At 59.2% G+C, this 27,863-nt stretch overlaps 1 protein-coding gene across 1 annotated transcript in view; it reads right to left on the reverse strand.

Moving 5' to 3' along the window:
• Positions 1-27,863, reverse strand: part of MAPK8IP3 (mitogen-activated protein kinase 8 interacting protein 3) — a 48,319-nt gene that overhangs the window by 14,186 nt on the left and 6,270 nt on the right. Inside the window, exons 3-9 of the mRNA XM_077762791.1 lie at positions 16,358-16,478; positions 15,092-15,162; positions 14,752-14,843; positions 8,731-8,872; positions 5,140-5,386; positions 4,438-4,540; positions 4,118-4,236 (exon numbers count right to left, since the gene is read on the reverse strand). Coding sequence (XP_077618917.1) covers positions 4,118-4,236; positions 4,438-4,540; positions 5,140-5,386; positions 8,731-8,872; positions 14,752-14,843; positions 15,092-15,162; positions 16,358-16,478 — 895 coding nt within the window. The remainder of the gene's footprint in view (positions 1-4,117; positions 4,237-4,437; positions 4,541-5,139; positions 5,387-8,730; positions 8,873-14,751; positions 14,844-15,091; positions 15,163-16,357; positions 16,479-27,863) is intronic.

Here is a 27,863-nt window from a genome sequence, read left to right on the forward strand (position 1 = left end):
GGGAGACCTAACCTCCGTAGCTCGGGCTTGCAGAAACTCCCTGGTACACACCAGCACGCGCTTCGTGCTCATCAGGCACGAATTCCCTGGCTCCCTGGCTACGTCGGCTCTGAGATGCGCACTCATGGCGCCTTTGACACTGGACGTGCTCTCAAGATCAACACTATGTCCCCCTCCAACTTGAAGCAAGGGCTTCCTGTCCTGGAGATCTCACAAATAACGGTGTGTCTTCAAGCGATGCTATGAGCTCAAGGAGACAAAACAAGCCGGGCCTATCCAGGGTCCTCCCTTCTTTGCTGAAGGAATTCACAGTCCCAATCCTGAGGGACACAGCGAACACCGATGCAGACGCATACAACTTTGAGGGATGCTGTTCTTGGCCATGCCGACCACGTCACGGTGTTTCTGCTATTACAGGACCTTCCCATGGTGAGGACAGTCATGCAACCGAGACTGACAGAGCCACCCACTGGCCGCAGGCTTTTCACTGTTTAGCAGCTACACGCGGAACGTAAGGGATGGGGGTGAGGCTCTTCAGAAAGACTCTAGCTGAGGCAGACAACGGGGATGGGTGCCCTCGGTGAGGCGACCGGAGCTGAGCCGGCTCCTTCCTCCACCCTCCTGGGCAAAGGGTGAGCTCCTCTGTCCGGCGGCCCAGCGACACAGTGCAGCAGCCCGATTCCTTCTAGACTCCTTGGGGCTGCCTGCCTTTCAGATGGCTGTCATGCCTAAGGCCCTGGAAGGGCACGGCCAAGAATGGGGGCTCATTCCAGCCAGATCGGAGTGGTGCCCAGGGTGGCCCCTGCCACGCAGGGTGCCGCAGAAGTGCTGAGCACACGGTGGCTCACGCTCCCTCCCCCTATGAGATGGGCATTCTGCTTTCCACCTCCTCAGAACAAAGACCAGCAGGTGCACGGGTCAGGCCTTTTCGTGAGACGTTCATGTCAGGCACTCTCTGTCCTAGGGACTAAGCAACCCCAGGGTACACACCTGACATCACTTCCTTTCCAGGGTCCTCGTACATCTGCCTGGGAGTCATGACCCCATTACCGTGGTCGACATGGCCTCTAGGTCAACCTCAGTGACATGCGCTCTGGCTCTCCATTCCTTCCTCGCGTCACTGTTAACGGACATTCTGTACGGCAGTGGCATCTGGAGCGACACTGCTGAGGTGGGCGTCAGTGAGCGCGGGAGGGGCTGGGGGCTAGAGCACCCGCAGCCCTGAGGACGGGAGGGAGGGGACACAGCCCCAAGGTCAGAGCTGCCCAATGACGGGACACGCTGGTGGGCGGGCGGTGAGGAGTCAAACACGTGGCAGAAGCATCCGCCACCATGGCCAACAGTGCACGAACGGCCACATGAGGTGTGGCCCGTCTGTGCCACGGGGCATCACTGCGCCAGGGATGGGATGAAACGCCGACACCTGCTAGGACACGCGCAAGCCTCACGGGCTCTCATGCACAGGAAGGGGCCACGTGGAAGAGGAGGCCACGGACAGGAAACGCCCAGGAGGGCAAGCATACAGACGGGGGTGGGCCACTGGCCGCCAGGGGCTGGCGCGGGAGGAGAGACTGCACGGGCTCAGGTTTGGGGAGACAGTGCTCTAGAGCTGTGGGGTGCTGACTCACTCAGAGACACTGGACTGTGTGCTTGGCCAAACCCACGTGACATTCCATTCCACCGCGGGTGGGCAAAAGTCAGGACTGCTGCTCTGGCCAGACCTAGGTTCAAGTTCTGACTCTGCGGCTTCACCTCGCCCTCCCTGGGCTCAGCTTTGTCTACAATGGGGGCAGCGGTAGCTGCCCGGATGAAAGGTGCACGTCCTGCCCTGGTGTGACTCTTCCCGTGACCAGGTCGTGAGGTGAGACTGCAAACAGCACAGGGTCCGGGCACTCCAGCTGGGTGGCTCCCCTCCAGTCCCGTCCCCAGCCTCGCATGCAGCCGGGCCCTGGAAACAGCGCAGAGCAGCTCGGCTGCCTACGGCCAGCGCTGTGAGCCTGGGCCTGCACACCCGACGCGACACACAAAATGCCACGTGCCTGGGTCCAGAGCGCAGCACGCACTAGGCCCTCACACCCTCATGGCTCCATGGTGGGCCCTGGCGGAAAGCTGCTCCTTCGTGGGCACACACGTGTGCCCGGCCAGTCCCCACAGCCTCACGGCCACAAGCTCCTTCCCATGCGGCTCCCAGCCCAGCATTACGTCTTAAGGCAGCCAGGTGCAAGCCCCACAGAAGCCCCACCTGGGAAAGCAACGTGTGGCCAGTGTCAGGAGCCCATGCCGCTACGGGGAGGCTCCCACGTCTAGAAAGCTGTCCTAAGCAAGCCCCCAGGGTGCGGCAGGTTGAGGCCCACAGGCATCTACGACCGCAGTATCCAAACAGCAAAACTCAGAACCACGGCAGAACTGATGACGCACTCTCCAGTCACATGCCCCGAAGTGAAAGGCATCGGGGGATATTAGCAGGTCAGAGAAACGTTACCATCGCCCACAAAGGGGAAGACAGATGGGACCTGAGACCGCTCCCCCCCCCCCCCATGCCATGTACGCATGCCTGGAAAGGCAAACTCATCACGGCACGAGGGAGCATATTCTTTGGTTTTTATTCTTATTGGAAATTTCTCATTATTTGAATATTGTTACAAGTTCTTACTACTTTTCCAAAAATAAAAATTGGAACATATGCAGGATTATCTGAACCCTATAAAGTAGAGTGGAAAGGTGTCAAAATATTGAAAGTGACTTCCTCAAAGTATGTTTTTTCTATATGTTAAGAGTTTCTGGGTTTTTTTAAGTAGGCTTCACTGCGGGTGGCTGTGCTCCGGGAGGCTCCCGGGAGGCTCTGCAGCCCGAGTCAGACAATCAGCAAGGCCGGAGCAAAGACAGCGAGGCTGTGCGGGCGGAAAACACCAGCTGGGGCCCTTCTCTCGTGGGAAGGCAGCCGAGCCATCCACCGAAGCCACCGCCATCCACAAGGAGGAGCTGAGCCGAGGCAGACACACTCCACAAATGTCCTCGAGTCCCTGATGGCAAAAGGTCACCAGTGCAGCGGGACATCGGTGGGCAGTGGAACTTTTCAATGCGAGGGGCCCCTGGGAGGCTCAGTTGGTTGAGCATCTGGCTCTTGATTTCAGCTGGAATTATGATCTCATGGGTTCATGGGTTCGAGCCCCTGCGTCAGACTCTCTGCTGACAGTGCAGAGACTGCATGGGATTCTCTCTCCCTCGTTCTCTGCCCCTCTCCTACTCTGTCTCTCAAAATAAATAAATATTAAAATCAAAACAAACCTCTTCCACGTGAGGCCGCTCTGGCTCCTCGGGCAGCATGTAACCCACATAGGGGCCACAGCCCTGCAGGCGGTCTTGCAAGCCGAATCGGCCCCCCGACTGGCCGTGTACACGGCTAAAGCAGCTGCCCCGCCTTGAGCCATGACAGCTGTCCCTCCACAGAAGCCGGTGTGGATGGGGGCGAGGGGGGGTGGGGGAGACAAGGCAGAGCCCCACTCCCCAGTGCCTGCCTTGGGGGGAGAAGGGACCGAGGGCTCCGGGGACGAGGTCAGTGGGCCGGGGGTGCGGCGGAGGCTGAATGCTGCTCCAGCCTCTGGTTTCCCAAGCTCCCACCCGGCCCCGGAGGCCTGCAGTCGCCAGCACACTCCCGGCAGACACGGGGCCCCTACGTGCCTGAGACCGATCCCAGGACGGGAAGGAGGCCCCAGAGGGGTCTTTATGGGGTACCGTCTCTGCACCTGTTCCCCACCCAGGCGCAGGGGGCTCTGGGGGCGACCATGGTGCTGAGGGCTCGCAGATGGGCAGCGACCCTGCCTGCACTTTCCGCGAGGAGCACCACTGCTAGGAAGTGCACGCCCAGGCCAAGTGCTCACGGGCACGGTGTTTTCAGATGGAACGCTCTAAAAGCAGGCAGTAACGCAGCTTGTCAGCACTGTGACACCCCCTAAACTTCACGCCCTAAGTGAACACGTTTCACGGAATGGGAAATATATCTCGATGAAACGGCAAAACCAAATCCCGAGGTTGCAGCTGATAGACTCTGCTTTCATCACAAACAAAACCAATGACAGAGGGAGGCCCTGAGGTCACGGGGGTGGCCTGAGTTTACCTAGCAGGTCAGCTCCTTCATCCACATCCCCGATGACCTCCGACCCCGCAGTCGACAGTTCGTGGTACAGGGAGTCCGTGTTGATGCCAAAAGCCTTGTTCACGATCCCCTGGGTCGGGCTGTGAGGACACAGGGCCGGGGGAGGGCAGGGTGAGTGGGCGGCATTCTGGGCTGCGGGCGGGGGCTCTCCAATGCCACCCACGGGGCCGCTCAATGCCAATGCTGCCCGTGCCAGAGGCCGCAGGGGGCACCTTCCCCAAAGTCCCCACCTCCACAGTGAGCACCCCCGAGCGCACCCGGACCCCGGGCTCAGTGAGTACCTGTTGCCTGTGCGATCGAGACGGGGCTCCCGACTCATGTCTAGCTCTGGGGTGGAATCGATAATGTCTTGAACATCAGACCACTCGTCACTGCTGCCCATGCCTGGAGGGGGGACACACAGGAACCCCAGGGTTGGGGGGGGTGCCTGCCCTCTAGACCACTGCCAGGCAGGGACTGTCAGGAAAGGGCTCCTCCCTGGCTGGCAGTTGGGTGGGGCCCATCAACCAGAAACGCGTCTCCGTTTCATGACCTCCCACCACCACACCCAGCGCCCTGCTTCTCTCCCTCCCCTTTCTGTAGCGGGGGCGTCTGCTAGGTCACGGCAGTGCACGGCTAGAGGCCGGGTGGCCCCCCAAGTCCACGTGCTGAAGGCGTAGCCCCCGGGACCCTGCATGGGACTGCATTTGCAGACAGGGCTTTTAAGGAGGTGAAGACCCCGTGGGCAGGCCCAGGTCTCATCCGACCGCGTCCGGGATGACCCCACGAGGACACGGGGAGGAGATGGCCGTCTGCACACCCGGGAGAGGCCTCGGGAGGGGCCGGCCCGTCACCCCGATCGCTCACTTCTGGCTTCGTGGACGAGAGGCCGTGAGTGTCTGCGCTGCCTGTGACGGCAGCTGGGGAGGCCAGGCCAGCAGGTGGCGGGGTGGGGCTGCCTGGCCCCCCAGCATGGCCCTGGGAGCACGCGGGCGCCAAGGCACCTATGCTGACGTTCCGCATCTCCTGCGTGACCTGGACCTCCATGTTGCGGCTGTTGCGCTTCTCCCGAGCCCGCTTGCTGCTCTGGGTGCTGGCGCCATAGTCCCCCAGCGGCTGCAGGCTCTCGGTGAGCGGCGTGACTGCTGCTGAGGGCACGGAGGACGTGGGCGTGTTGGACTTGGTGCCTGTGGTGCTGGGCGTGGCGGCCGCTGAAGACTGGCCCGACTCAGACATCTCATCCTGGGGACACTAGGGCCAAACACATGAAGGGAGAAGCTCGTCATGTGGGTCACCACGCCCCCAGGCACCAGGGGAGGCCAGGCACACCGTGCAGGGCCAGCACACCTCCACGGGGCCCCGTGGCTCGGCTTCCTTGGCCATGGTCAAACAGCAGTCTGAGCCAGGACAGGGAGGGACAGGAAGACACCTGCTCTCCTGTCGGGCCGGTTCCTCGGGCCCAGTCCCTTGGCTCACCCGGCCACTGCCTCCAGCTTTCCACAGGCTGCTGCCACCATATTTAAATGCTGTGCGTTGGGGCTTTCAGCTTGCACCCTCCCCAGGACAATGCTGATGCCGCGTGTGATGGACATGAAGCTACACGAACATGACAAGCAACCCTTTGCAGCCAGCGGGTGGTTGGAAACAAGCTACGCCCAAGGGCGGGGTCGAGGGCTCTATCCGGGGCCGGGGGGAGGCTGGGCACGCCTTCTGATCAAGCTTCCGGTGCTGCGGCCGGCTGCTGGCATCTCCTGCTCCCTGCACTGGCCACAGTCAGGGGCCGGGAAGGGCACAGGCCTCCCAAACGCAGAGACACCAGGGAATGTGGAATTCTCAACCCCCACGGCTCAAGTATCTACACAAAAGCAAACAGGCTGTGACTCTACTTCTGCAGAACAGATCACCCTCAAAACATCCCCAGAGCAGACAGGGACTGGCTACTGAAAAGCGCGATCAGCCATAGACTGTGAGGGCCTCCCTGCAGCGAAAACGCTCTATGTGAGGAAGTACGACGCAAGAAATAAGCCCAGTCTTCTCCCAGTCTCTCCTCCTGGAGCTGCCAGACAAGACCCATAACCTGGCCCCACACGGCTATGGATACTGACCCCATGACTCACCCCCAACCTGGTCCTCGCTGGGAGCCCAGAGCCTCCCGGCAGCCTGCGGGCGGCAGCCCCCCCAGACTTGCTACAACTTTGCGGGCCCAAGCTCCCGGTGCACACCCTAGTCGCCAACGGCACCCGCTCACGTGGTTTCCCCAGAAGGGGCACTTCCGAGGGTGCTTTCTGAGGGGGAGGAGCTGATGGCAGGGGGTGGGCCTTCTCCATAAAGCTGGACACACACTGGGACCCACCCGCACCTGCCTTCAACCAGGAAGGGCTGACCAGGCTCCCGTGGCTGCCTCTAGGTGACCGGGAGGCAGGGCTGATTCGGGGTCTCTGAGACCCGCCTCTTCCTGACCCGTGTGGTGTCAGGCCGGGGCCTGCGGCGGTGACCTCCGGTGCTCTCTAGCGGGCTGCTGAGACTTCTCAGCCGGGAATCCCACAATCTCACACCCTCCTCAACGTCTGCGGCTGCACCTGGGGCCCAGTGGGTGGGGGCGGGGGTCCGCTTGCTATCCTGCAGGCCCCAGGATGGCCCCACAGACAAGAAGAGCGGGCCTACATTATTAATGTGCCGAGGGGACAGGCCCCGCGTGACAGTCCTCTCCCTGGGAGCCCCCAGTACAAGCATTTTCTCTTCAGGTTCTACAGCTTAAGTCCAAGTGGAGAAGGAAAAGTCCTTTCTTCCTCGTGACACCAGGCATCACCGAGAGCCACCGTGACTGCCCCAGGGTCCGTCCGTCCCACATGGCACAGGCTCCCGGGCCTCCCACAGGCAAAGACGCTGTGCTGCCCTGGAGCCCTGGGCCAGCACTTGAGGGGAGGCCGCAGGAGACCAGGGCCGCCAGCACTTCCGAGAGGCCCGAGGGGGGTCAGCATGGGAGTCCACACCTCTCGGGACCACACGCTTCCTGGACCACTTCCTCAGTGGCCATGTTCTGCGGCCTGTGCCCGGCCACCTTGTAACTGTGGGTCGGCAGTGGGCCTCCCTGACCCCAGGAGTCACTGAGGGGAACTGTGCGGCGCAGCCAGGCCTCCCCCAGCCCCTGGCTCTCCCGCAGGACGGTCCCCGGGCCACCACTTACCTAAGGGCAAACCTCTCAACCTCCTAAAACATCAACGTGTGGCAGTGACCTCCAAATGCAAAGAACCCAAACTCTTAGCAGTCATTCCTCACCATGAGTAGCCACAACTGTTTGGTTAAAACACTGAAAATACAGCACATAAAAACAAAAAACAGAACAAAAAACAACAAAAAAAATTAAGAAATTAGAACCTAGAACATAAAATAAAAAGAACTTAAATGTAATTAAAAAAAGGCAAATAAAACACATGTACGAACTGAAACAGAAAACGTGGTGATGAAGAGAAAAGCTACTTTGAACGACGCGGCAAGAGAAAGAGACGGGGCGGGAAGAAAGCTGGGGGAGGGGCGTGGGAAGGAGGCGGGGCTCAGCGGCCCCCCCCCCCCCCCCGCCTNCTCGGCCCTGCGTGAGCCGTCACCTCCAGTGGCACAGCCAGGCCCCGCTGGGTGGGTGCACCCGGCCCCCTAGGCCTCTGCCCTTCTGCCCAGCCCCCACACAGGCAGGCCCAGGGCAGGTGGGCCAGCGCCTAGGTCAAAGGTCGCAGAGACATGCTCAGTGTCTGCCGCAAAGGGGAAAGTGAGTGGGGTCACTTGGTGACAGAGTGGGCAGTTTGCAGCCACCTCCAGCAGGCAAGCTGGACACCCAGGGACGGAAAGACAGTCAGCCATGAGCCGCGGCAGGAAGGAGCTTCTCGAGTCCAGGCCCCACAACCGCCAGCCGGGCCCAGTCCGGAGGCCCAGGGGCTTGGCCTTCCACGGGCACCTCCACCGGCTCCTGCGGAAGTGCGCCCGGCCCGGGTCGCCTCCTCCAGCCCTGGGGGTGGCATCCTTACCTGGTGATGGCACCACAGCCTGTCTGGTGAAGGCAGGCTGAGCTCAGAGACCGAAACTGGCAGCAAGTGATCAGGGGCCTAAATGCATGCTGGGCCCGGGGGGTCCCTGCCCCCAGCTTTCTTGGGGACCCTGCTGAGGGGTGCATTCCCCAGAGAGCTGCATACACCCAGGACAGCCGTACCCCAAACTCCGAGACCCGGAAGTCAAGAGCACGGTAAGGACAGTCTAGGGGAGAAGGCGCTGGCCCCGCCCTCAAGTTCCCCGCAGCTGCCAGCAAACCTGATGCTGGGAGGGCGGCACCTTCTGGGCCGGTGTCCAGTCTGGCCGCGGGCGCATGCTTTGGGGCGCATCTGAGGAACAGATGTGCTTGTGCCCCTGAACAAAGGCCCAGCTCAGCCCCGGTCTGCGGCCTGCGCCCCCAGAGCGGTCCTTTCCTCCGGCGCAGACGCCCCTCTGCGAGAGGCCCCACGCACCCGGAGGGCAGCTGCAAAGGGTTGTTGGCAAAGACAGTGTCCTGAGGGAGCATGGGAGGGCGGGGAGGTGGGGGCCCTCACTCCACGGCACGGCTACAAAACCTGGTAGCTGGAGCTCAACTGCAGCTGGCCGAGGTCACTCAGGTGCCAGTGGTCCCCCGCAGGCACGAGCTTGCCCCCCATCTGTGCACGTACCATGCCGTCGGCCAGGGGGAAGACGTTCAGAGAGGTGGGGCGCTCCTTCCTGCTGAGATGTGAGGGAGAGAGGAAGGAAGCGGACGTTAGAGGTGGCTCGCCATGTGACAACGAGACTCTTTCTGGACACGCAGGCGCCTGCTCTGAGGGACAGGTGTGCTGGGCGGGGGCGCAGGGATCGCCTGCTCCCTGAGCTCCTCTGGAACCAAACATGGTCCGTGTTCGGGGGAACCTGGGCTGGGCTGTCCTGCAGGCCGGTGTGACACTGCCCCTTGTCTCATGGCGACTCGCGATTAGTGACTTTGGTCTCAAACCCACCATGTGCACTAAGAAGGCCCACGGGGAGCCAGGGGCAGGGCCCCCGGCATCACAGCCGCACAGAGCGTTCCCGAGTGGAGACTTTACGGTGACATCTTCCCTACGTGCGGCGCGGCCGTGCCTGCTCGTTGCTGTCGGCCCTGCATCTGCGTCCTGGGGCCGGACAGAAGGGATCACCCCTGTGCTCTGTGGGCTGCCCCCACCCCACTCCGCTGTTCCTTCACGGGATCTCACTGCAAAACGTCGGAACCGACGCGTGCAGAGGAAAGGGGGGGCTCCGTCCTCCTGGTGGGCGCCGTGTCCTTTACAGCCACGGGGGCCCCTTTCTCCACTCCATGCCGTTCTTCCCGGTCATCACAGAGCAAAGACCCCAGAGGGGAGCTCTCGTAAAGGCGTGCTAGGAGACAGGGAGGAAGCCCAGGGGACGGTCCATCCCGGGCTTCTGATTGGACGCTAGGCGGCGCACAGCACAGGCCAGATATACCACACCCGGGAGACCGTTCTCCGTAGCCCGTGCTGCTCAGAGCTGTTCCGGCCAAGAATTAAAGCCCCTGCTCCACAGCATCTCTGACCCCCAGAGTGTGCAGAGGGACGAGGGGCGGGGCCTCTGCAGGCGTCCCCGCGGCCGGGTCCAGAGGCTGGACTGTTCTGGAAAGAGGAGTCAGGCAGCTTCCTTGCGGTGTTCGGAGGGTGTGGGTGATAAGAGATGTGAGGCAGTCACCGCTGATGACAACTTCCTGCAGTCGGCAGGGGGTTCTCAAAGTCTGAGCCTGGGAAGGGGGGCTCCCTGGCCGGGGCTGGGATGAAGGAGGAAAACACGGGGTCTGAGCTGGAGTCCTACTTCAGCCCCTCTGAGGCTGGCTCGTGTATCCTGGTCGGCGAGATGCTGCCTCCCACAGACAGGGTTCTCTGGACCCGCTGAGACCTGGCTGTGTGGTCCCGGGAGCCAGTCTGCGGCAGGGACAGGACCAGAGGAGCCGTGTGCCCCCAGGGCTGGGGCCGCTGACACCCCGGACTGCACAGACGGTGCACTTCAGGGCCCCTCAGGAAGCTGGTTTCCCGCGGGCGACCTTACAGGCCCACGCAGCCCTCGTCACCTGTGACAGAGGACGTGTTCTTGGGCACGACTCAGCTGGCCATCTGAGAGCTAGAGACCCAGATCTTACAAAAGACATCAGGTTAGCAAGTTCTGAGCCTGCAGCTCTGACAAAACCTCAGCAAGCCTGAGGCTCGGCCAGCACTGAGGCTGTCCTCCGCCAGCAGTGCCCCCAAGGTGCCACACGGTCAGCACATCCCCGAGGAGGGGCCTGGCCTCCAGCCACAGCGTCCAGGCTCCCAGGAACGTCCTTCATCCGCTTCCTCCTCGGGCTCCTGGGGCCGATGCGGGGACCCCTCTCCTTGGGTCTGGCTCCACCTCCGGAGAAATGCAGAGTGGGCCCCTCGGCCCCAGGCAAACGGCAGAGTGTAAGCATCCGGCCTCGGAGGACAGGGGGACACACGTCTGTCACCTGCTTCCACGGCTCTGTGCAGGGACACAGCCAGGCTGCTCTCTTGCAACGGAGGTCCTCCCTGGAATCCAGCCTCATCTCCTCTGTCTGCTCCTCAAGGAGCCACCGACAGTCGGCTCCACAACCCCCCGGCCACTCACTGGGCACTGCCCGCCGAAGGCCAACACCCGTCCAAAATTCGGCTGCTTCAGAAGCTGCAGCCCCGGGGAGTCACGTGACCCGCATAGGTCAAGATGCCTGCCAGGGTCACGGTCACACAGCTGGCTCTGGGCCCAGTGCTGGAAGCGACTGTGGGTCCAGGGCTGTCTGACGCGAGAGCACAGGGTGCCTGCCCACAGCACCAGCCCGAGGCCGTGGCCCCGTGCTCTGGTGTGAGAGCAAGGCGGAGGCTTGCCGGCTGGGGCCCCTGCACCACCACCGAGTCTGGGGCTGTCTCGGGAACCTGAGCCGAGCCCACTGCCTCCTCTCTATGGCCTCCGAGTGCTATATCCAGAGTCCGTGTCTGTACCATGGCTGCAAAGAGCAGGGCGAGGGCCAGCTGAGCATGTAATTAAGAAGCACCGGCCGGGCGGACTCCCGAACCCCAGGGCACCCCGGGCGCCCCGTGCGACAGTGCAGATGCTGCCCCAGGCTTTACCTTTTCCTCCATGACTGGCGAGGACTGCAGGGCAGCGACAGACACAGCGGCAACAGCACAGAGGGTGAGACGAGAAGACAGTGTTAGAGGGCGGCGGTCAGGGGCTCAGGTCACACGCACTCACACGGATGGTGAGTGTGCGGCGCGGGCTGGGCTTCCCTCCGTGGGAACAGACACGGGGAAACACGCAAACATCTGCATGTGACAGACACACGGCCCTCTGCGCCTCACTGTGCAGGCGAGCAGGGTGCACACACTCTTGGCACAGGGCGAGTGCCGTGTGCTTGGGGGCGTGGGGACAGAGCACGTGGTCACACACACAGATGGAGAAGACACGCCAGGAGGGAAGGAAAATGCCAGTGTGGGTTCTGCAGTGACCGGCGGCCCTCCCGCAGGGGCCAGAGAGTCTGAACTAGGAAGCTGCGGCAGGGGAGGTGACGCCCCGGAGAAGCAGGCCAGGACAGCGGGGCGGGGCCTTCCCTGGGCCCCCAGGCGCAGCAGCACGGCGAGAGAAGGCTCATGCTTTGTTTCCACCCGCGGGGGCTGCCTGTTCACCCGGAAACAGTCCTGCGCGGTCAGGCACACCCAGTGCGCCCTTAGAGCGTCATGGCCGTGGGGCCGCTGACGCAGGAGGGGAGGTTCCACACGGCGGGGCCGGCCGGCACTCCCCCTGCGCGCCCCCCCAGGACGAGTGCGGCTCCGGCCATCACCACGCAGGAGCACGTTCCTCTTCATGCCAAAGGGCCCTGGACAGCACAGGCGCCCTGTCCCTGCGGGCAGGAATCTCCCACACGGGTGGGGCTCTGGCTCAGGAAGGTGGGTAATGGCCTGCTGACGGCCTGGAAACCACTGTCATCACACACCCCTCGACCTTGGGGTTCCCTTCTAGCAGGATCAAATCAGGGAGAAGAGGCTCAGTGGAAATCTAGACAGAGCCCCTCCCTCTCCTGGACAGCCGCTGGGTCCGTGTCACAAAAGAAGGGGCTCCCGTGGGCCCCTGCAGGGTGGCCCCCCGCGAGGGCGCGATCTCCACGCCAGGCACAGCCAGGCAGGGTGAGCGGAAGGCACCTGTCCCTTGCCCAAGAGGCTGTGGGGCTGTAACGACCATCCTGGGGCCCGCAAGGAGGAGTAGAGCGCAGGGCCTCCACCAACGGCTCCGGGGCCTTGCAGGGGACCTGAGACGGGACCCCGTGAGCCAGTCCCTTTCGAGCTGGAGTCCTGACCGGAAGGGTGGCGCCCACCACGGGACGGGGCCCGGCTCCAAGCACCAGGGAGACTGGCGGGCCTGGTGTCATGCTTGGTCCCCACGGGCTCAGGGTGGAGGGAGCCACGAGACACGCGGGGAAGGCAGGTTCCCGACCGGGGCCTGCCTGCAGCGCACACGGAGATCCGGGGAAAGCAAGCCCGTCCTGCGACCATGGAGCCTCGTCCATCTCTGGGAAGAAACGGAGGTCTGACCCGGCCCTCCGTGATGCCCTCCCCGTTCCCGTCCGGCGACAGCCAGGATGCTCAGCCTGAGGTTCTGCAGCGTCGCTGGGACCCGCGTGCTGGCCACTCGTAGTGCCCCAGACACTGCTGGCCTCCAAGTCCTGAATTCAGAGGTCACACCTGCCTGGCTTCTGGGAAAACTGGGCCCTTCTCCCTGGGCTCTCTCCTTTGTGACCTTTGAGGTGGTCCTGTCTTAAAGGAGGCTGGCAGAGTAACAGCCTGAAGGTTCTGGAATGCTGCAGCTCTCAGGAACTGGCCAAGAGCCCAGCGCTCATCAGAGATGCCCACACCGCCCGGCCACTGCAGCCCCAGCCCAGACTGCCCCGGCCAAGTCCCCACAGGAGAGCCCCGGGTGAGCATTCGGGTGCAGCTGCTCAGAAATCTCAGTAGCCTCTGAGTGCAGGCGTGAGGGTCACGGTGCGCTCAAGAGAAAATCTCCTCGGCCGTGACCCAGTAGCTTGGAGATCACTATTTCCCACCTTCAGACATCGTGACCCAGGAGCATCACCGACGGAGTTCTGTCACTCAAGACAGTCCGGCCTGTGCTCCCTCACTACCCGGTGCTGCCCCGGGTACCGAACAGAACAGCTGGCTGACGTCCCCCCTGCCCGTTCCCGCCAAGGGCGCGAGCGTTCACTGCCGGGGAGCGACCGCAAGGGCCGGCGTCCCCGCTGCCCGCCAGAAGCGGGGGGCTGTGAGGAACATGCTGCCGTCCCCACACGTTCTTCCTAGGTCCTGCCAGGCCTGCACACACGCTCGGCGTTTCTAAGTCAGACACCTCCAGCACAGGACACGCCAGCCCTGCCCGCTGGCACCAGACCGTAGCCGGCAGCAGGGCCTGAGCCCTGCTGTCCGTGGTGTGACCCAGGGGAGAGGCGGGCACCGGAGAGGGGGGCACAGGGAAAGCTTTCGCCGCCAGCAAGCGCTTCATCCGATGTGGCCAGCGCTTGGGGCCTTTGCCTACAGGAACGACGGGCCACCGCTGGAAATGGACCAATCGCTGCGCTCCATCCTGGGATTCCAACCTCCGGCCCCTCCTCCCACCTACTAGAGACTTAGGACTTTGGTCCTGACCCACCCAGCCCAGGTCCACAAGCTGGGTCTCCCCAGGCCAACTCCCTCAAGCTGGTGACACCCTGGAGAAGATCGCTGACGATCTGTTCCTTTGGGCCTTATCCCGACCGAAGGGCACAGAACGGGGAGAAGGAAGCTGGCCTCTGCAGTTCTCTCTCCAGCCCCAAATGTAGCCAGCGGAGCTCCAGGACTCAGACCACGAGGGCCTCTGCGTCTGCTACTGCCACCCTGGGCCGTGAGAACGTGGGTCCATGCGGCGGTCACCAGGCTGTCTGGGCCTCTTCCCCACCCATGCAGCGGTGCTCGTGATTCGAGGTAGCTAAGGCACATAGTCACAGAGAACTGGATTGCAAATGAGACGCACGTGCCTCACAGAGATCAGGAGCTTTGTCCCTGACTCCTCTTGGGAGATTCCGCCTGCTACATTTCACAAAGGAGAAAACGAGCGTGGAAGTATTGGTGACCTGCCCGAGGCGGCTCCCAGACGGGGGCACCGCCTGACTCGCGCACAACACCAGGCTGCCCCTCGCCTCCATTCCCTGGGGGCCTCTGCACCTGTCTGTGCGCAGCTGCAGAAGCCCAGCGGCGGTCGGTGGGAGGCCACAGGCAGAGTCAGTGAGTAGGTGAATCCAGAAACAAGGATCTGAGGTGATCAGGAACGGCCACCCCATTATCCCGGGCCTTGGGAACCGCACACGGCCAGCAGGAGGCCCGCCCTGTCCCCCAGCCAGGCTCTGGTGCCAGGGCCACGGGCAGCACACAGGCCTGCTCCCTCCACGCACTGCGGCCGGGAACCCGAGTCAGGGAGGGCGCAGCTCTGGAGAGCGCCCCCTGCCCTCCTGGCCCAGGCACTTCGGGGAGGATGAAGCACACAAGGCCGCAGAATCCAGCGACCCGCCTTACCTCCTCCCGGGCAGGCTGCCCTCGGTCTGGCTGTTTCCCCCAACCTGCTGCATCTTGGACCTCTCGATATGTTCCACGTAGGTCTGGATCATCTGTGGAGGAGGGGCCGCCGTGTGAGACATTCCCGGCGACCCCTGCCTCTCTCCCTCCTCTTAACTGCGGTACTTTCCAGGCTGTCTATGCTCTGACAGCAGTAAGAACAGCGTTCGTGGGAGGGAGTCTGGCCAGCACGTGGCTAACCGCTTTCTGGCTGGGGCAGGAGAAACCGGAAGTAAACGCCAGAAGGGCCGGCCAGGGCCAGGAGCCACGCGCAGCTGCCGGGCCGCGGGGGGGCACCCACCTCCGTGTGTCGCTGGTGCAGAGCGTTGTACTCCTTCTTCATCTCGGACTCTCTCTCCTCCAAGCGGGAAACTGGAAAACACAGCCACTGAGGGTCAAGGGCACAACCACTTCTCCACGCCTCCTCCCTCCCCGCCCCCGCGGGCTCGGCACGTGGACGGAGGGTCCCAGGACAAACTGGCACCCGGTGCAGACGGCTGACACTGGGAGTGCGCGCCGGGACCGCCAGAAGGCAGATCCCAGCTGGTCTGGGCGGCGCCCGGTGTGTTCAGTTCTGCCACGAACACAACCAGGGCGCCTGAAACGCGGCCACGGGCTACTCTCTGTGCTCGAGCCAGCCAGCGGCTCCCGCGACGGGGCCAGGGGCAGACAGGACGCCAGCAAGTGGCTTGTACAAAGGGGCAGAGGTCATATTTGAGTAACCTCTGTGCCACGTGAAAGGGCAAAAAGAACATCTGAGATGTGGGATGTAACATGCAAGTGTCCCTTACACGCACCAAGGGCTGGAAAGTCCAAGCCGTGACCCGCCACCTCCAGGAATGGGGGTCACCCCTAAGTTACAATCCGTGGTGTCACGCACCAAGGGCCCCCTCTGGCCACGAAACGCTGTTAAGTCACCTGAGTGCTCCACAGGCCTGAGGGGAGCCCCCGGGGCAGCCAGGCACCCCGCCCCTGCGCCCCCCCACCCGAGCAAGCGTGCCGGCCAGGTCACCCTCCGTCGGTGGCCCTCTGTTCAAACTTCAGCCGTGTCCTTTCTCGGTCACGAAAACGTCTACTCCCAGGTCATGATAACGTTGACTCTTAAAGGCTCTCGAAAACCGAAAAAGCACTTCTTATAACAACCCTCATCCAAAAGCACTTGTCACCCCTGCTCGCAAGGGACGGGGTGATCCCGCAGGCCCCCGGCCAGCCCAACACCCCCGGGAAGGGCCCTGCCAGTGGGCTCGCACGGCGCTGCAGGGACAGGGGCCCGCCCCGCACGCGGACCTGTGCTCCCAGGGGCCGCACGGGAAGGCGGCCGCCCAGTCTGGCTCCCACTGCAACGTAAGCAAAACCGCTTCGTCCTCAAAGGGGCCTTGCTTATTGTTTCTTTCCACAGAGGACGGAGGCGGATTACAGGAAACACGTGGCAGCGAAAAGAGGCAAGACAAACGGCGCGCGGCGCGTGTGAAACATGGCTGCCACTGGGCTCGCTCACTGTCCTCTCGCCACAGGCTCTCAGCACCCTCCCCGCCGGGGATCAGCCCGCAGGAGACACGAGACTTACTCTGATCTGCGTAGTTTTTGGCCTTCAGTTCCAGCTGGCGGGTCTGAAACTCGTAATGCTCCACCTGCCCCTGCAGCTCCTTCTTCTCCTGTTCCAAGGCGTCTTCAAACTCGATGAATTTCTACAGGCGGGAGGAGACAGAGCAGGCGTCACGGACGGGCTGCAGGGGACAGCAGCCCCTCACAGGGGTCGCGGGCTCCTGAGGGCACGTGGCCTGCCACCCTCAGGCTGCGGCAAACCCTGCCACACAAGGGCCCATGAGGGGGCGGCCAGAGGCGTCTCCCAAGAAACCTTCGGGGCGCGTGGAGCGCTCAGTCAGTGACGCGTCTGACTCTTGGTCTCCACTCAGCTCACAATCTCGCAGTTAGTGAGTTGGAGCCCCATGCCTGGCTCTGCGCCGATGACGGAAAGCCTGCTTAGGGTTCTGTCCTTCTCTCTGTCCCGACCCCACTTGTCTCTTTCTCCCTCTATCAAAATGATATACACTTTTAAAAAATGGGGGTGGGGGTGGGGCTCATGCCTGGTTTCAGGTTCTGCTGTTGCCATCCTGAAGTTCTTACTAATATCGGAACAAGGGGCCCCACAGTTCCATTTCCACACTGGACCCCACAAATCAGGTACCTGGTCCTTTTGCAAAAGAGTAACATGACTCCCCCGACACTGAACACCGAAATGAGGTCGAGTCTACTTCGCTCCTAATGTGTATCCCAATCACTGCTCAGTTCAGGAAGCCATCACTACTGGAATAGCCAGCAACGGACATAGCTCTTTGGAATCTTCCCCTTATGTGCTAAGTTGCTGAGCAAAATTATCAAGTCAAGTGACAAGAAAGCACTTCACAAAAGAAAAAAAAAAAAGGACAATTCCTGGGGCTCCTGGGGGTCCTCGGTCGGTTAAGTGTATGACTCTTGATTTCGGCTCAGGGCTTGATCTCACAGTTCACGGGATCAAGTCTCGCACTACGCTCTGCGCTGACAGTGTGGACCCTGCTTGGGATTCTATCTCCCTTTCTCTGCCCCCCCCTTTCTCAAAATAAAAGATTTTTTTTTCAGGGAGAGAGAGACAGCGTGAGCAGGGGAGGGTCAGAGAGAGAGGGAGACACAGACTCTGAAATAGGCTCCAGGCTCTGAGCTGGCAGTCAGCACAGAGCCCGACGCGGGGCTGGAACCCACGAACCACGAGATCATGACCTAAGTGAAAGTCGGACGCTTAACCAACTAAGCCACCCAGGCGCCCCTAAAAGATAATTCTTGAAAGATCTTAGGACACTGGATTAACACTGAAAGCTGGGTATGAACCGGGCCTCCAGCAGAGGGAGGAACGGGCACCGGGGGCCGCACAGATGCCACCAGCTGTAATTCCTACAACAGCCCTGAGGGGGAGCTGTTAATACCTTAATTTTACAGAACAGGAAATGGGACTATTAAGAAATTTCAGGGGCACTGTAATGGCTCAGTCGCTTAAGAATCGAACTTCAACTCAGGTCATGATCTTACTGTTTGTGAGTTTGAGCCTCCCATCGGGCTTTGTTCTGACACCTCAGAGCCTGGAGCTGCTTCAGATTCTGTGTCTCCCTCTCTCTGCCCCTCCCCTGCTCGCACTCTCTCAAAAATAAACAGAAGAGAAAAAAAAAGATTGCTGCCAACAATTAGATTACAATTCATTTGAAAAAAAAAATTTCATTTGTAGGAAGTCTAAGTATCAGCCATGTTATTAAACACATGACGTTTCTTAGAAGATGGGAATATAGGGGCGTGTGGGGGCTCAGTCGGTTAAGCACCCAACTTCAGCTCAGGTCATGATCTCGCGGTTCGTGAAATCGAGCCCCGTGTCGGGCTCTGTGCTGACAGCTCAGACCTGGAGCCTGTTTCAGATTCTGTGTGTGTCTCTCTCTCTGCCGCTCCCTAGCACACTCTCTCACTCACAAAAATAAACAAACATTAAAAAACTTAAAACAAAACAAAGCAGAAGATGGGAACATAAAACTGATGGCTGATTTCAGGTTTCGGGTGTCTGGAAGACTGCTCCCAGAATAACCACCAGGACCCACAGAGGCTCCCTGAAGGTCTCTGTGCCCCAGGCTGACTCATCCTGTGCACAGCGGGACAGGGAGGGGAGGGGGGATGGCGGTGGCAGGCACCCCAGGGGAGGGGCAGGCAGGGGAGAGGCAGACAAAGGCCCCACAAACAGGAAAATGCACAGATGGTGCGGCTGCGCACAGGTGTTCGGTGCGACGGGGCTGAACCAGCGTGTGAATAAGCTGTTATTAACTGAATGATAAGGATATTTTTGATTTTGGGCAATTTTAATTCCTATTATCTAAAAAAAATTATGGAAAGAATGAAATGTAGGGACACCTGGGTGGCATATGGGTGAGCATGCAACTTTAAAAAAAATTTTTTTTTAATGTTTTATTTATTTCTGCAAGAGAGAGAGAAAGAGAGACAGCATGAGCAGGGGAGGGTCAGAGAGAGAGGGAGACACAGACTCTGAAACAGTCTCCAGGCTCTGAGCTGGCAGTCAGCACAGAGCCCGACGCGGGGCTCGAACCCACGAACCGCGAGATCATGACCTGAGCCGAAGTCAGACACTCAACCGACCGAGCCACTCAGGCGTCCCCAGAGTGTGCAACTCTTGATTTTGGCAGGTCGTGATCGCAGGGCTGTGGACCGAGCCCCGCACCGGGTTCCTGCTGAGCGTGGAGCCTGCTGGGGACTCTTTCTCTCCTCTGCCCCTCTCCTGCTTGTGCTCTATCCTTCTCTCTCTCTCTCTCAAAAAAAAAAAAAAAAAAAAAGAAATGTAAACAACATATGCTTTTGTAGGAAAATCAGGTAAGAGTGTGAAGTAAAAGGAAGGCTATTTTTAAGAAGCCACAGTCCCACCCTCCGGAGTCAGCTTAATTTAGGCGGCGCTCCTCCAGGTGTGTGGGTGCGTACAGTACCCAGGGCAGACGTGCAGCCTCTACGCAGGATTTTGTGACCCGATTCATTCAGTGGCTTCAAGTGGAAAGTCTTTCTAGATCAAGAAACGCACAGTCTACCAGGTCCGCCGTGGGTAGCGGTGTGTGCAGAGCGTACTCCGACCCGTCGATCACCCACTGCGGGGCTTCCGGGCTGCTCTAACATGCCCGTTATCAGGGTCACGGCCTGCATAAAGGCCCGATGGCTTCCAGCTCTCGAAGGCTGCGGTCCCGTGGTCGCACCTGGCTGACGGCCCTTCGCAAGGGTCTCCAGCTCCCATCCCCCTCCCCCTGGCGAGGGCAGCAGCCCTTCCCCGGGCCCCTGCTGCCTCTGTGCAGAGCTTGACAAAACCGCTGTCAGCCTCATGCATGGCAGAGCGACCAGCCGCAGCTGTCTCACTTGTCGGTTCCTTGGTGACTCTGACAGCGAACATGTCTACAAACTTATGGGTCACGTACATCACTCATCTCGCCAACAGCTCACTATGTCCCTGCCCAGCGTCCTACGCAGTGTCCCCGCTGCCCTCAGGGACCTGTAAGGACTTCCACCGCGCCTGCTCAAGTCCGTCTTACACGTGTAGACGCTCCCCGGGACGCGGCTGTGTGGGACGCTCGACAAGTTTACTGGATGGTCTATCCCATCCCGTCCCGTCGCTTTGAAATGTCACCGTGAGCACATGCTAAATCCCGGCACAGAGTTCGGTGTATCTGTCAGCCAGTACCAGAGGGCCTTCTGAACTCGGACTGGTACCCTGTCCTTTAATATCTGTTCCATGTCATCTGAAGTCCCCTTTCAACATGTTCTTGGTTATTCCCACTTGCTCATCCTTCTAGATTAACTTGAGAACGGTCTGCAATCACTTCTGTATTTATTTTTAACAAAGCAGTTTGCCTGTCTGAAAGCACCACCTCTCCACACCTTGGGAAGGGGTCCCTGTTTTTGATGAGAAAATCCTCAGGGCTGGGAGGAAGAGAAAGAGCATCGCGAGCCTGTCATGGGGTGTTTGACGTAAGATGGAAAATTCTCCCTTTCTCTACACTGACCTCCACCCAGCGCCAGTGGTGCACTGTGGCTTCACTTAAAGAAGGGGCCATTTCATGACAACTGCCCCTTCTCTACTTTGTCATGTGTTACCTGCACTTGACATGTGGAAATCAGATAAGGGACTTCCAAAATAAAGACCGTGTCATAAAGCAGTCTTTCCCAGGTTCTTAACGAAGGTGAAGACAGATATTCTTAAGTCTGTTCTGATAGGTGACCACTGAATTTTTTTAACGTTTATTTTTGAGAGATAAAGAGACAGAGAGCAAGTGAGGAAGGGGCAGAGAGAGAGGGAGACACTGAGTCCGAAGCAGGCTGCAGGGTCTGAGCTGTCAGTGCAGAGCCCGACACGTGGCTCGAACCCACCAACCACAAGATCATGACCTGAGCCAAAGTCAGACACTTACCCGACTGAGCCACCCAGGTGCCCCTTGGTAGGTGATCATTAAAGTCAACCTAAGTAACAGTGCCAGGGAACCTTGCCAGGCCACACAACCACCGACATGCCTGCGGGTTCCCGACTAAGATAGCCCCAAACCAGAGGCCATGGCAGAAATGCTCTGACCTTGAGAAGTTAAAGCTTCCAGCGTCAGGAAGAATGGAGACATTAAGCAGGAGAGAAAGCACCTCAAGTGAAACTGCGAACAGCGGCATCCTCAAGGTCAAATGCAGAGAGCACACGGGGGCAGGGACAGAGAGCCCAGGGTGGGTAAACAGGATGCTTGTGGTTCTCAGGCCACAGGCAGCCCTGGTGCCCAAGAGATGGCCTATAGGGTGGGAAGGGCACTGTCCTTAGTGACTGGTGCCCTTCCGCCTCCTCGCACCCCTGTTCAAGGGGTGTGTGCACTCATGTGGGAGCAGCTCCCCAGGTGTGCAAAGAGCCCCAAGAAACCCGCAAGTAACGACAGCGGATGCGAGGACCCAGGCCCCGGGCCCTCACTCTCCACACTGGCTTCTGACCACCGCGTGGGTGGCGGGGAGCCTCTGCTCCTGGGCTCGCTGACACCAGCCTCCTGCCAGACAGACCCGACTGGGGACCCCCCGCAAGGCCGAGTCTGGGAAAGCATTACAAACACAGCGTGGTGTGGACTGCTTAGAAGAAATCCTCCTCGTTCTTCCCCACTGGAAGACATTACTTTCTCATTAAAGTAGTTCTGGCTACAGAAACATGAGCCCGCCCTTTACCGGGAACGGAACCTGCGATGCGATCTGCATCAGATGCTATGGGGGGCAAGCGCCGTGGAGGAGCGGCGCCTGGCCGAGAGACTAAATGCCGAATCTTTGTTTCCAGGAGGACACGCTCCGAGCTAGACGCAGGAGGAAGCCCACATCATCTGCACCAGGGAGAGGGCAGGGGCGCCCGGCTGGCCACGAGCTCAGGAGAGAAGCGAGGAGGGCACGGGGTGGGCCGTGGCGGGGAGGGGCAGCAGGGCACTGTACCCCTGGCTTAGCAAAACCACCCAAAATTCAATAGACAGCTTCAAATATGCAGAAAACGTTTTTATTTAGACATCATTTACTTTAGATTTAAGAGAATCAAGATTTTTCAGTGGTGAGGGATGGGGCGGGGTAGAGACTAGGTAAAGTCTACTGAGAAAGTCTTCCAAGATTTTACAAGCAGAATCTGACGAGGGTGCCTGGGTGGCTCAGAGAAGCATCTGGCTCTTGATCTCAGCTCAGGTCATGATGTCATGGTCTGTCAGTATGAGCCCCACTTCCGGCTCTGGGCTAACAGTGTGGAGCTTGCTTGGGATTCTCTCTCTCCCTCTCTGCCCCTCCCCCACTTGCAGAAACTCACGTGCCTGTGCGCTCTCAAACAAACGTTCAAAACAAAGAATCTGTTACAAAATATGATTGGAACTGAGAAGAATGAAAATTTGACCGTCAGCATCTGGGTTATGTGGGTCGGCACGGGACCGATGACACACAACAAAAATCCACCTGAGCTCTCTCTGCACAAGCTAGTGTCTCAAGCCCGAAGACCTCCGGAAGGAGTGACTGCAGCAGACGGAAACCTCAGGGCACGTGCTAATTGTACGTCCCATGGACTTGAGTGCATTTGAAGTTACCACCTTCTAACCAGGTCTCCTCAAAATGTCACGAGGTACAGGATAACACAGTGTTTATGGTCCCTCTCATCACAAGTCTTTTGAGCACCCCAAAGAGCAATCAGTGGCCATCATACAACTGAGGAAAATGTGTCTTACCTTAGCATCTAGGTCTGAAACACCGAATGCACACTGCTAAATACCAAGAGGCCATACGATTCCCTTTTCAGATTTAAGAGTTCTTTTCCCTCTCTTGCATGAACAAAGTGCTCTGTTTTAAAGTTAAACTAGGAGCGCCTGGGTGACTCAGTCAAGTTAAGCATAGGACTTTGGCTCAGATCATGATCTCACAGTTCATAAATTCGAGCCCTGCGTCGGGCTCTGTGCTGACAGTTCAGAGCCTGGAGCTGCTTTGGACTCTGTGTCTCTCTCTCACTCTCTCTTTCTCCTGCTCGTGCTCTCTCTCTCTCTCTCTCTCAAAAATAAATAAACATTAAAAAAAAAAAAGTTGAACTCAATTTCGGTTTTCCGAATTTGCTTTCAGGTGAATGTCAAGATCCATATTGAAATGATCTGAGTGCGGGTTCTTCCCAACTCGGAGCCAGAGGAGGCTTTCCTCAGTATTCCGTGCAACGAGCTCATTCTTCCCATCATATCCATCAAATCAAAGGTAAAAAGTAAAGTGATCTTTCATGTCAAATATAAAATTAAAACCACAGCAGAAATCCGTATCCCCAATTCCCAGAATGCAAGAGAGATTATCAGGTAGGCACTTTTTTTATTTCATCATTAATTCTGGCAACTTCTATAGCACAAGGTGATTTTAATGGCAGAGTAAATTAATATTCAATCTAATCCTTTCCTCTTATGTGTCCTTTAGGTCAGGGTCACACACAGGAAATAATTCAACTCTGGCTGATTTGTTAGAAACGAACCCAGGGGTACCTGAGTGGTTCAGTTAAGCATCCGACTTCAGGTAGCTCACGATCTCACCGTTTGTGGGTTTGAGCCCTGTGTCAGGCTGTGTGCTAACAGCCCAGAGCCTGGAGCTTGCTTCAGATTCTGTGTGTCCCTCTCCTTCTCCCCTCCCCTGCTCTCTCTGTCAAGAATAAATAAACATTAAAAAAAAATCAACCTGGGGTGCCTGGGTGGCTTAGTCGGTTAAGAGTCTTCGCTTAGGTCATGATCTCGCAGTTCGTGGGTTCGAGCCCCGCGTCGGGCTCTGTGCTGACTGCCAGCTCAGAGCCTGGAGCCTGTTTCAGAATCTGTATCTCCCTCTCTCTCTGACCCTCCCCTGCTCACCCTCTCTCTCTCTCTCTCCTAGAAATAAATAAAAATATTAAAAAAAAAAAATCAACCCAACAGAAACAAAGACCTTGTTTTTCTGCATTACTGATCATTTAATTCTTTCTGGGGTGGTGAGAGGACTCAGTGGATTTCCAAAACCAGTTCTTTTCTGGACTTTGAGGCAGGCAGGGTGGTAAACACTTGGGGTGCTGGGCGCAGGCTTCCGTGTACAGGGGAGGCACCCTTCTCCTGCAGGCTGAACCCCTGTACAGTGCTGACAGCGATCAAACATGCACTGGGCGCTCCTGGGGCAATGAGTCCCTAAGACCTCAGACCATCACATTCTTTTACAGCTTGCTTTCCGAAGGAAAAGGACTGGCAAGACACGAAAAAATCTTTAGGTGTGTCTCAAAAAATTTTTTTACGGATATGTTTACATGTTAAGTATTAACACATACTTTGTATGTTAAAGGATATAACATATAAAATCTACGTGTCAGATACACAACACACCAACTGGTAATGAGGTAGAGAAGGAAAAGGAAGGAAAACCGGAGGGCCTGACTGCCGCAGCCTGGCACAGACGACTGTGCCCAGGGGCGCTCTCAGCGCCAGGCCCGGCTCCTCGCGCGTGCTCACTGGGCCTGCACGGACCTGGCTCCGGCTCCCGCTCGCCTGGCAGCATGCGTGCCAGGGGCGCTCCGTCTGGCTGTTCCGTGGGCACAGGGGCCTGCTGTCCCGAAATGAACATGGCAGACGGGACAGAGGCCCCAGGNTGGGAAGGCCGGGGAAGGGCCCATGAAGCACAGGGCACCTGGACAGCATGCAAAGTTTCTGGGGAGGGGCACCCAGCGACTCTAACGAGACGCGTCGCTTTGAACTGGTCGCTGTTGACAATCAGAATCTCAGCTTGCCAGCCTTCGCCGCACAACGTCCCTGAACAAGGTGCCGTCCTTGGGGACAAAGCCCTGTGCCCACCTAGCCCGGCACTCCCTAAATCTCCTGGACGCAAGAGGGGACGACCACGTGGGCTCCAAGTATCTGCCACCAGCCACCGTCCTCGTGTGTGTGTCCCCCGGGACCCGCAGGCAGGGGCTCTGGGCCGGCCTGACCCAAGCTACAGCGGCAGAGCCTGGGCCACGGACCAGCGCACCTCCCCACTCGGCCAGGGCGGACGGCACAGACAGCACGGACAACGGGGCTAGCTCGGCAGTAAGGGCAGGGGACGGACGACACGTGCGACGATCCGATGAGTCTCAGTCATTACGCTGAAAGAAGCCGGACCAAAAAAAGACCAAAACACTGCACGGTTCTATTTATACACAGTTCTAGAAAACGCAAACGAATCTACTGTGATGGAAAGCAGATCAGCGGTTCCCTGGGGGTGGGGGACGCAGGGAGAGGCCACCGAGGGGCAGAAGGAAGCTTCAGGGATGGTGGTGACCAGCATGACCCTGACCGTGGGGACAGTGTCTGGGTGTGGACAGGTCACTACTCGCCACACTGCACAAATATGTACAGTCTCGCGTTCACGTCACTGAGGTGGTTAGAAAGAAAACCAGAGAAGGCGGCAAGACGCGGCCCAGGGTCGCAGGTCTCCACCTGGGCAGTGACACCAGCCATTTTCTAGGCACAAGGTTGGGGGGGGGTTCACGATAGGTTCTTCTCAGCCTTTCCAGAAGTCCCTAGCCTCCCCGTTCTTCCTTTGTTGTTGTTTACATCACAGTATTTTCTCCTGCCTGGTCTCCTGTGGCCACACCTCCTGCTTTGGGTGCTCAGTGAAGGCATCTCCCTTTCTATCTCCAGGAACTGGGATGGGACGGTGGGGTGCGGTGTGCACAGAGGCAGAGGAAAGGCGCCCGCCCCCCTCATCGGCAGGCCCGAGGGTGACTGGCATCTCTAGGAGGTGTGTGCTCGGAGGGGGAAAAGAACCAGCCTTGGGGTGGAAAAAGCTAGAAAGGCACTGCCCCCGTGACAAAGCAGGAGACAGCCGTGGGTGCTGGGGTGCGAGGCGCAGGTCGGGTGGAAGGGCAGGGTGGGCCGCCGGGGGCGACGACCGGGACCCCTCCCTCCGGTCAGGCACTTATTCCTCCAAGCGCCCAGCATCTGGGTGTCTCACGCAGCCCCTGTGCCAGACGCCTGGGGGTAGGGGTGCACAGGGGCTGGGACTGCATGCAGAGCGGTGGCGTGGGGGTCGCAGGGCAGTGGTGCAGGGAGCCCGCCGCAGAGGGAGGGAGGCCTGGCCAGGCCTGGCGGGGCTCACGCACAGGGCGGGGGGGTCGTCTCCGTCCATCTACCCAGAGTAGTTGCGCGCATCCCCACCTTTCACCCAGCATCCCGCGCCCCCACTACATCCGCGTGGGAACACCCAGCAGCGTCTCCCCCTGCACCTCGCGACCCAGGTGCCGCCCCGAGACCCGGTCCCCAGAGCCCGCAGGCAAGCCTGGCGCTCACAGAGCTCCGGCGAACGAAGACGCGGGGTGGAGGGGTGCGAGCCGGAGATGGGACGTGCCTTTGGGAAAGTCCCCTCTGGAGGAGGAAGGGCTGGGACGGAGAGGCTGGCAGGCCAGCGGGACGGCGCGCGCCGGAACCGGGGCTGCGGCAGAGGGGACGGGGCCGCGAAAGGCGGGCCGTAGGAATGGCCGGGGCTCCGTGAGCGCTGGGACCCGGGAGGCGGTGCCTGAGCACAGCAGACACGTGCCGGAAGGGGCACGCTGGCCCGGCCGCCGATGGCGCTCCCGGCTGTCCGCTGCGGCTCCGTGCTGGCGCATTAACAGGCCATCCTGGCGCCCTCACGCTGACTGGGACCGGAGAGAGGGCCCCGTCCTGTACAACTGTGCCCCTGCCCAACACCCCTCTCGTACCCAGCAAGGACTTCAGGGACGCTGGGAAGCGCGTGACATCACCTCTGGGGGCTTCCTGCCGAGGATGCCTGTCCTGAACCGGTCACACGGTCGCAGGAAGGCCAGACTGAGGGGTGTCCTGCAAAACCAGGGGCCTGTGATGGTCTCGAAAAGCAGGAAGCAAGAAACCGATCCAGAAGAGAGGAGCAGCAGCACCCCGGAATTCATGGCAGAGTGCGAGGGAGGGAAAGAAGAACAGTGTAGGGGTGCGCGGGGCGGGGTGGGGGCTCCGTCGGGTAAGCATCTGACTCTTGGCTGGGGTCGTGGTCTCACAGTCGAGGAGATCACAGTCGGTGAGATCCAGGCCCGAGTCTGTGATTCTCTTTCCTTTCCCCTCCCCTACTTGCACATACATGTGCACTCTCTCACTCTCAAAAGTAAACATTAAAAATTTATAAATAAAAGGAACAAGGTAGAAAAATGCTCCTATCTGGGAACGTGTATGCAGGGTATTATTTGTGCCCTCTGTAAAGGATTCAAAAACAGGAAGTTTTAGAAAACTTAAAAATGAAAAATCTAGTGGGGGCGCCTGGTTGGCTCAGTTGGTAGATCATGTGATTCTAGACCTCAGGGGTTGTGAGTTTGAGCCCCATGTGTGGGGGGCAGAGCTCATTTAATAAAATTAATAAAAGAAAAAAAAGGTATTAGCTAATTTAGAAATCCCCTTTGGGGCACCTGGGCGGCTCAGTCAGTTAAGCGTCCGACTTTGGCTCAGATCCTGATCTCACGGTTCATGGGTTCAAGCCCCGCGTCGGGCTCTGTGCGGAGAGCTCAGGGCCTGTGGAGCCTGCTTTGGATTCTGTGTCTCCCTCTCTCTCTGCCCCTCCCCAGCTTGCGCTGTTTCTCTCTCAAAAATAAATTTTAAACGTTACACACAAACAAACATTAAAGAAAAAAAAGAGAGAAGTCCTCGTTTGGGAGGAACTAACTCATATAACTCGTACCAGTCCTCGGCCCTGCTGTCTAGCCGCTGCCAAGGGGCCCGGAGGGTTCCTGCCACGGCAGGAGGGGCAGGCGGCAGGGCTGTGGCCCAGAGGCCGGCAGAGCGAAGCGACCCCGCCCACACACTCGCTCTGGCTGCGCTGTGCCCCTCCTGGCTCCTGCGTGTCCCCTGTGTGTGTGTTTAAGGGCCGTGTGTGGTTCTCTTGGACAGAGAGGCCACAGCGGGCCCCGCCTTTAGAAGTGACGCGGAAAGGCAGCGCTGGCCACTAATCATGATGGCTTTATCTAAAAAAAAAAAAAAAAAATTTAAAAACTATTTGGAACA

Source organism: Crocuta crocuta, unplaced genomic scaffold, assembly GCF_008692635.1.
Source record: "Crocuta crocuta isolate KB4526 unplaced genomic scaffold, BGI_CrCroc_1.0 scaffold234, whole genome shotgun sequence".
Taxonomy (NCBI): domain Eukaryota; kingdom Metazoa; phylum Chordata; class Mammalia; order Carnivora; family Hyaenidae; genus Crocuta; species Crocuta crocuta.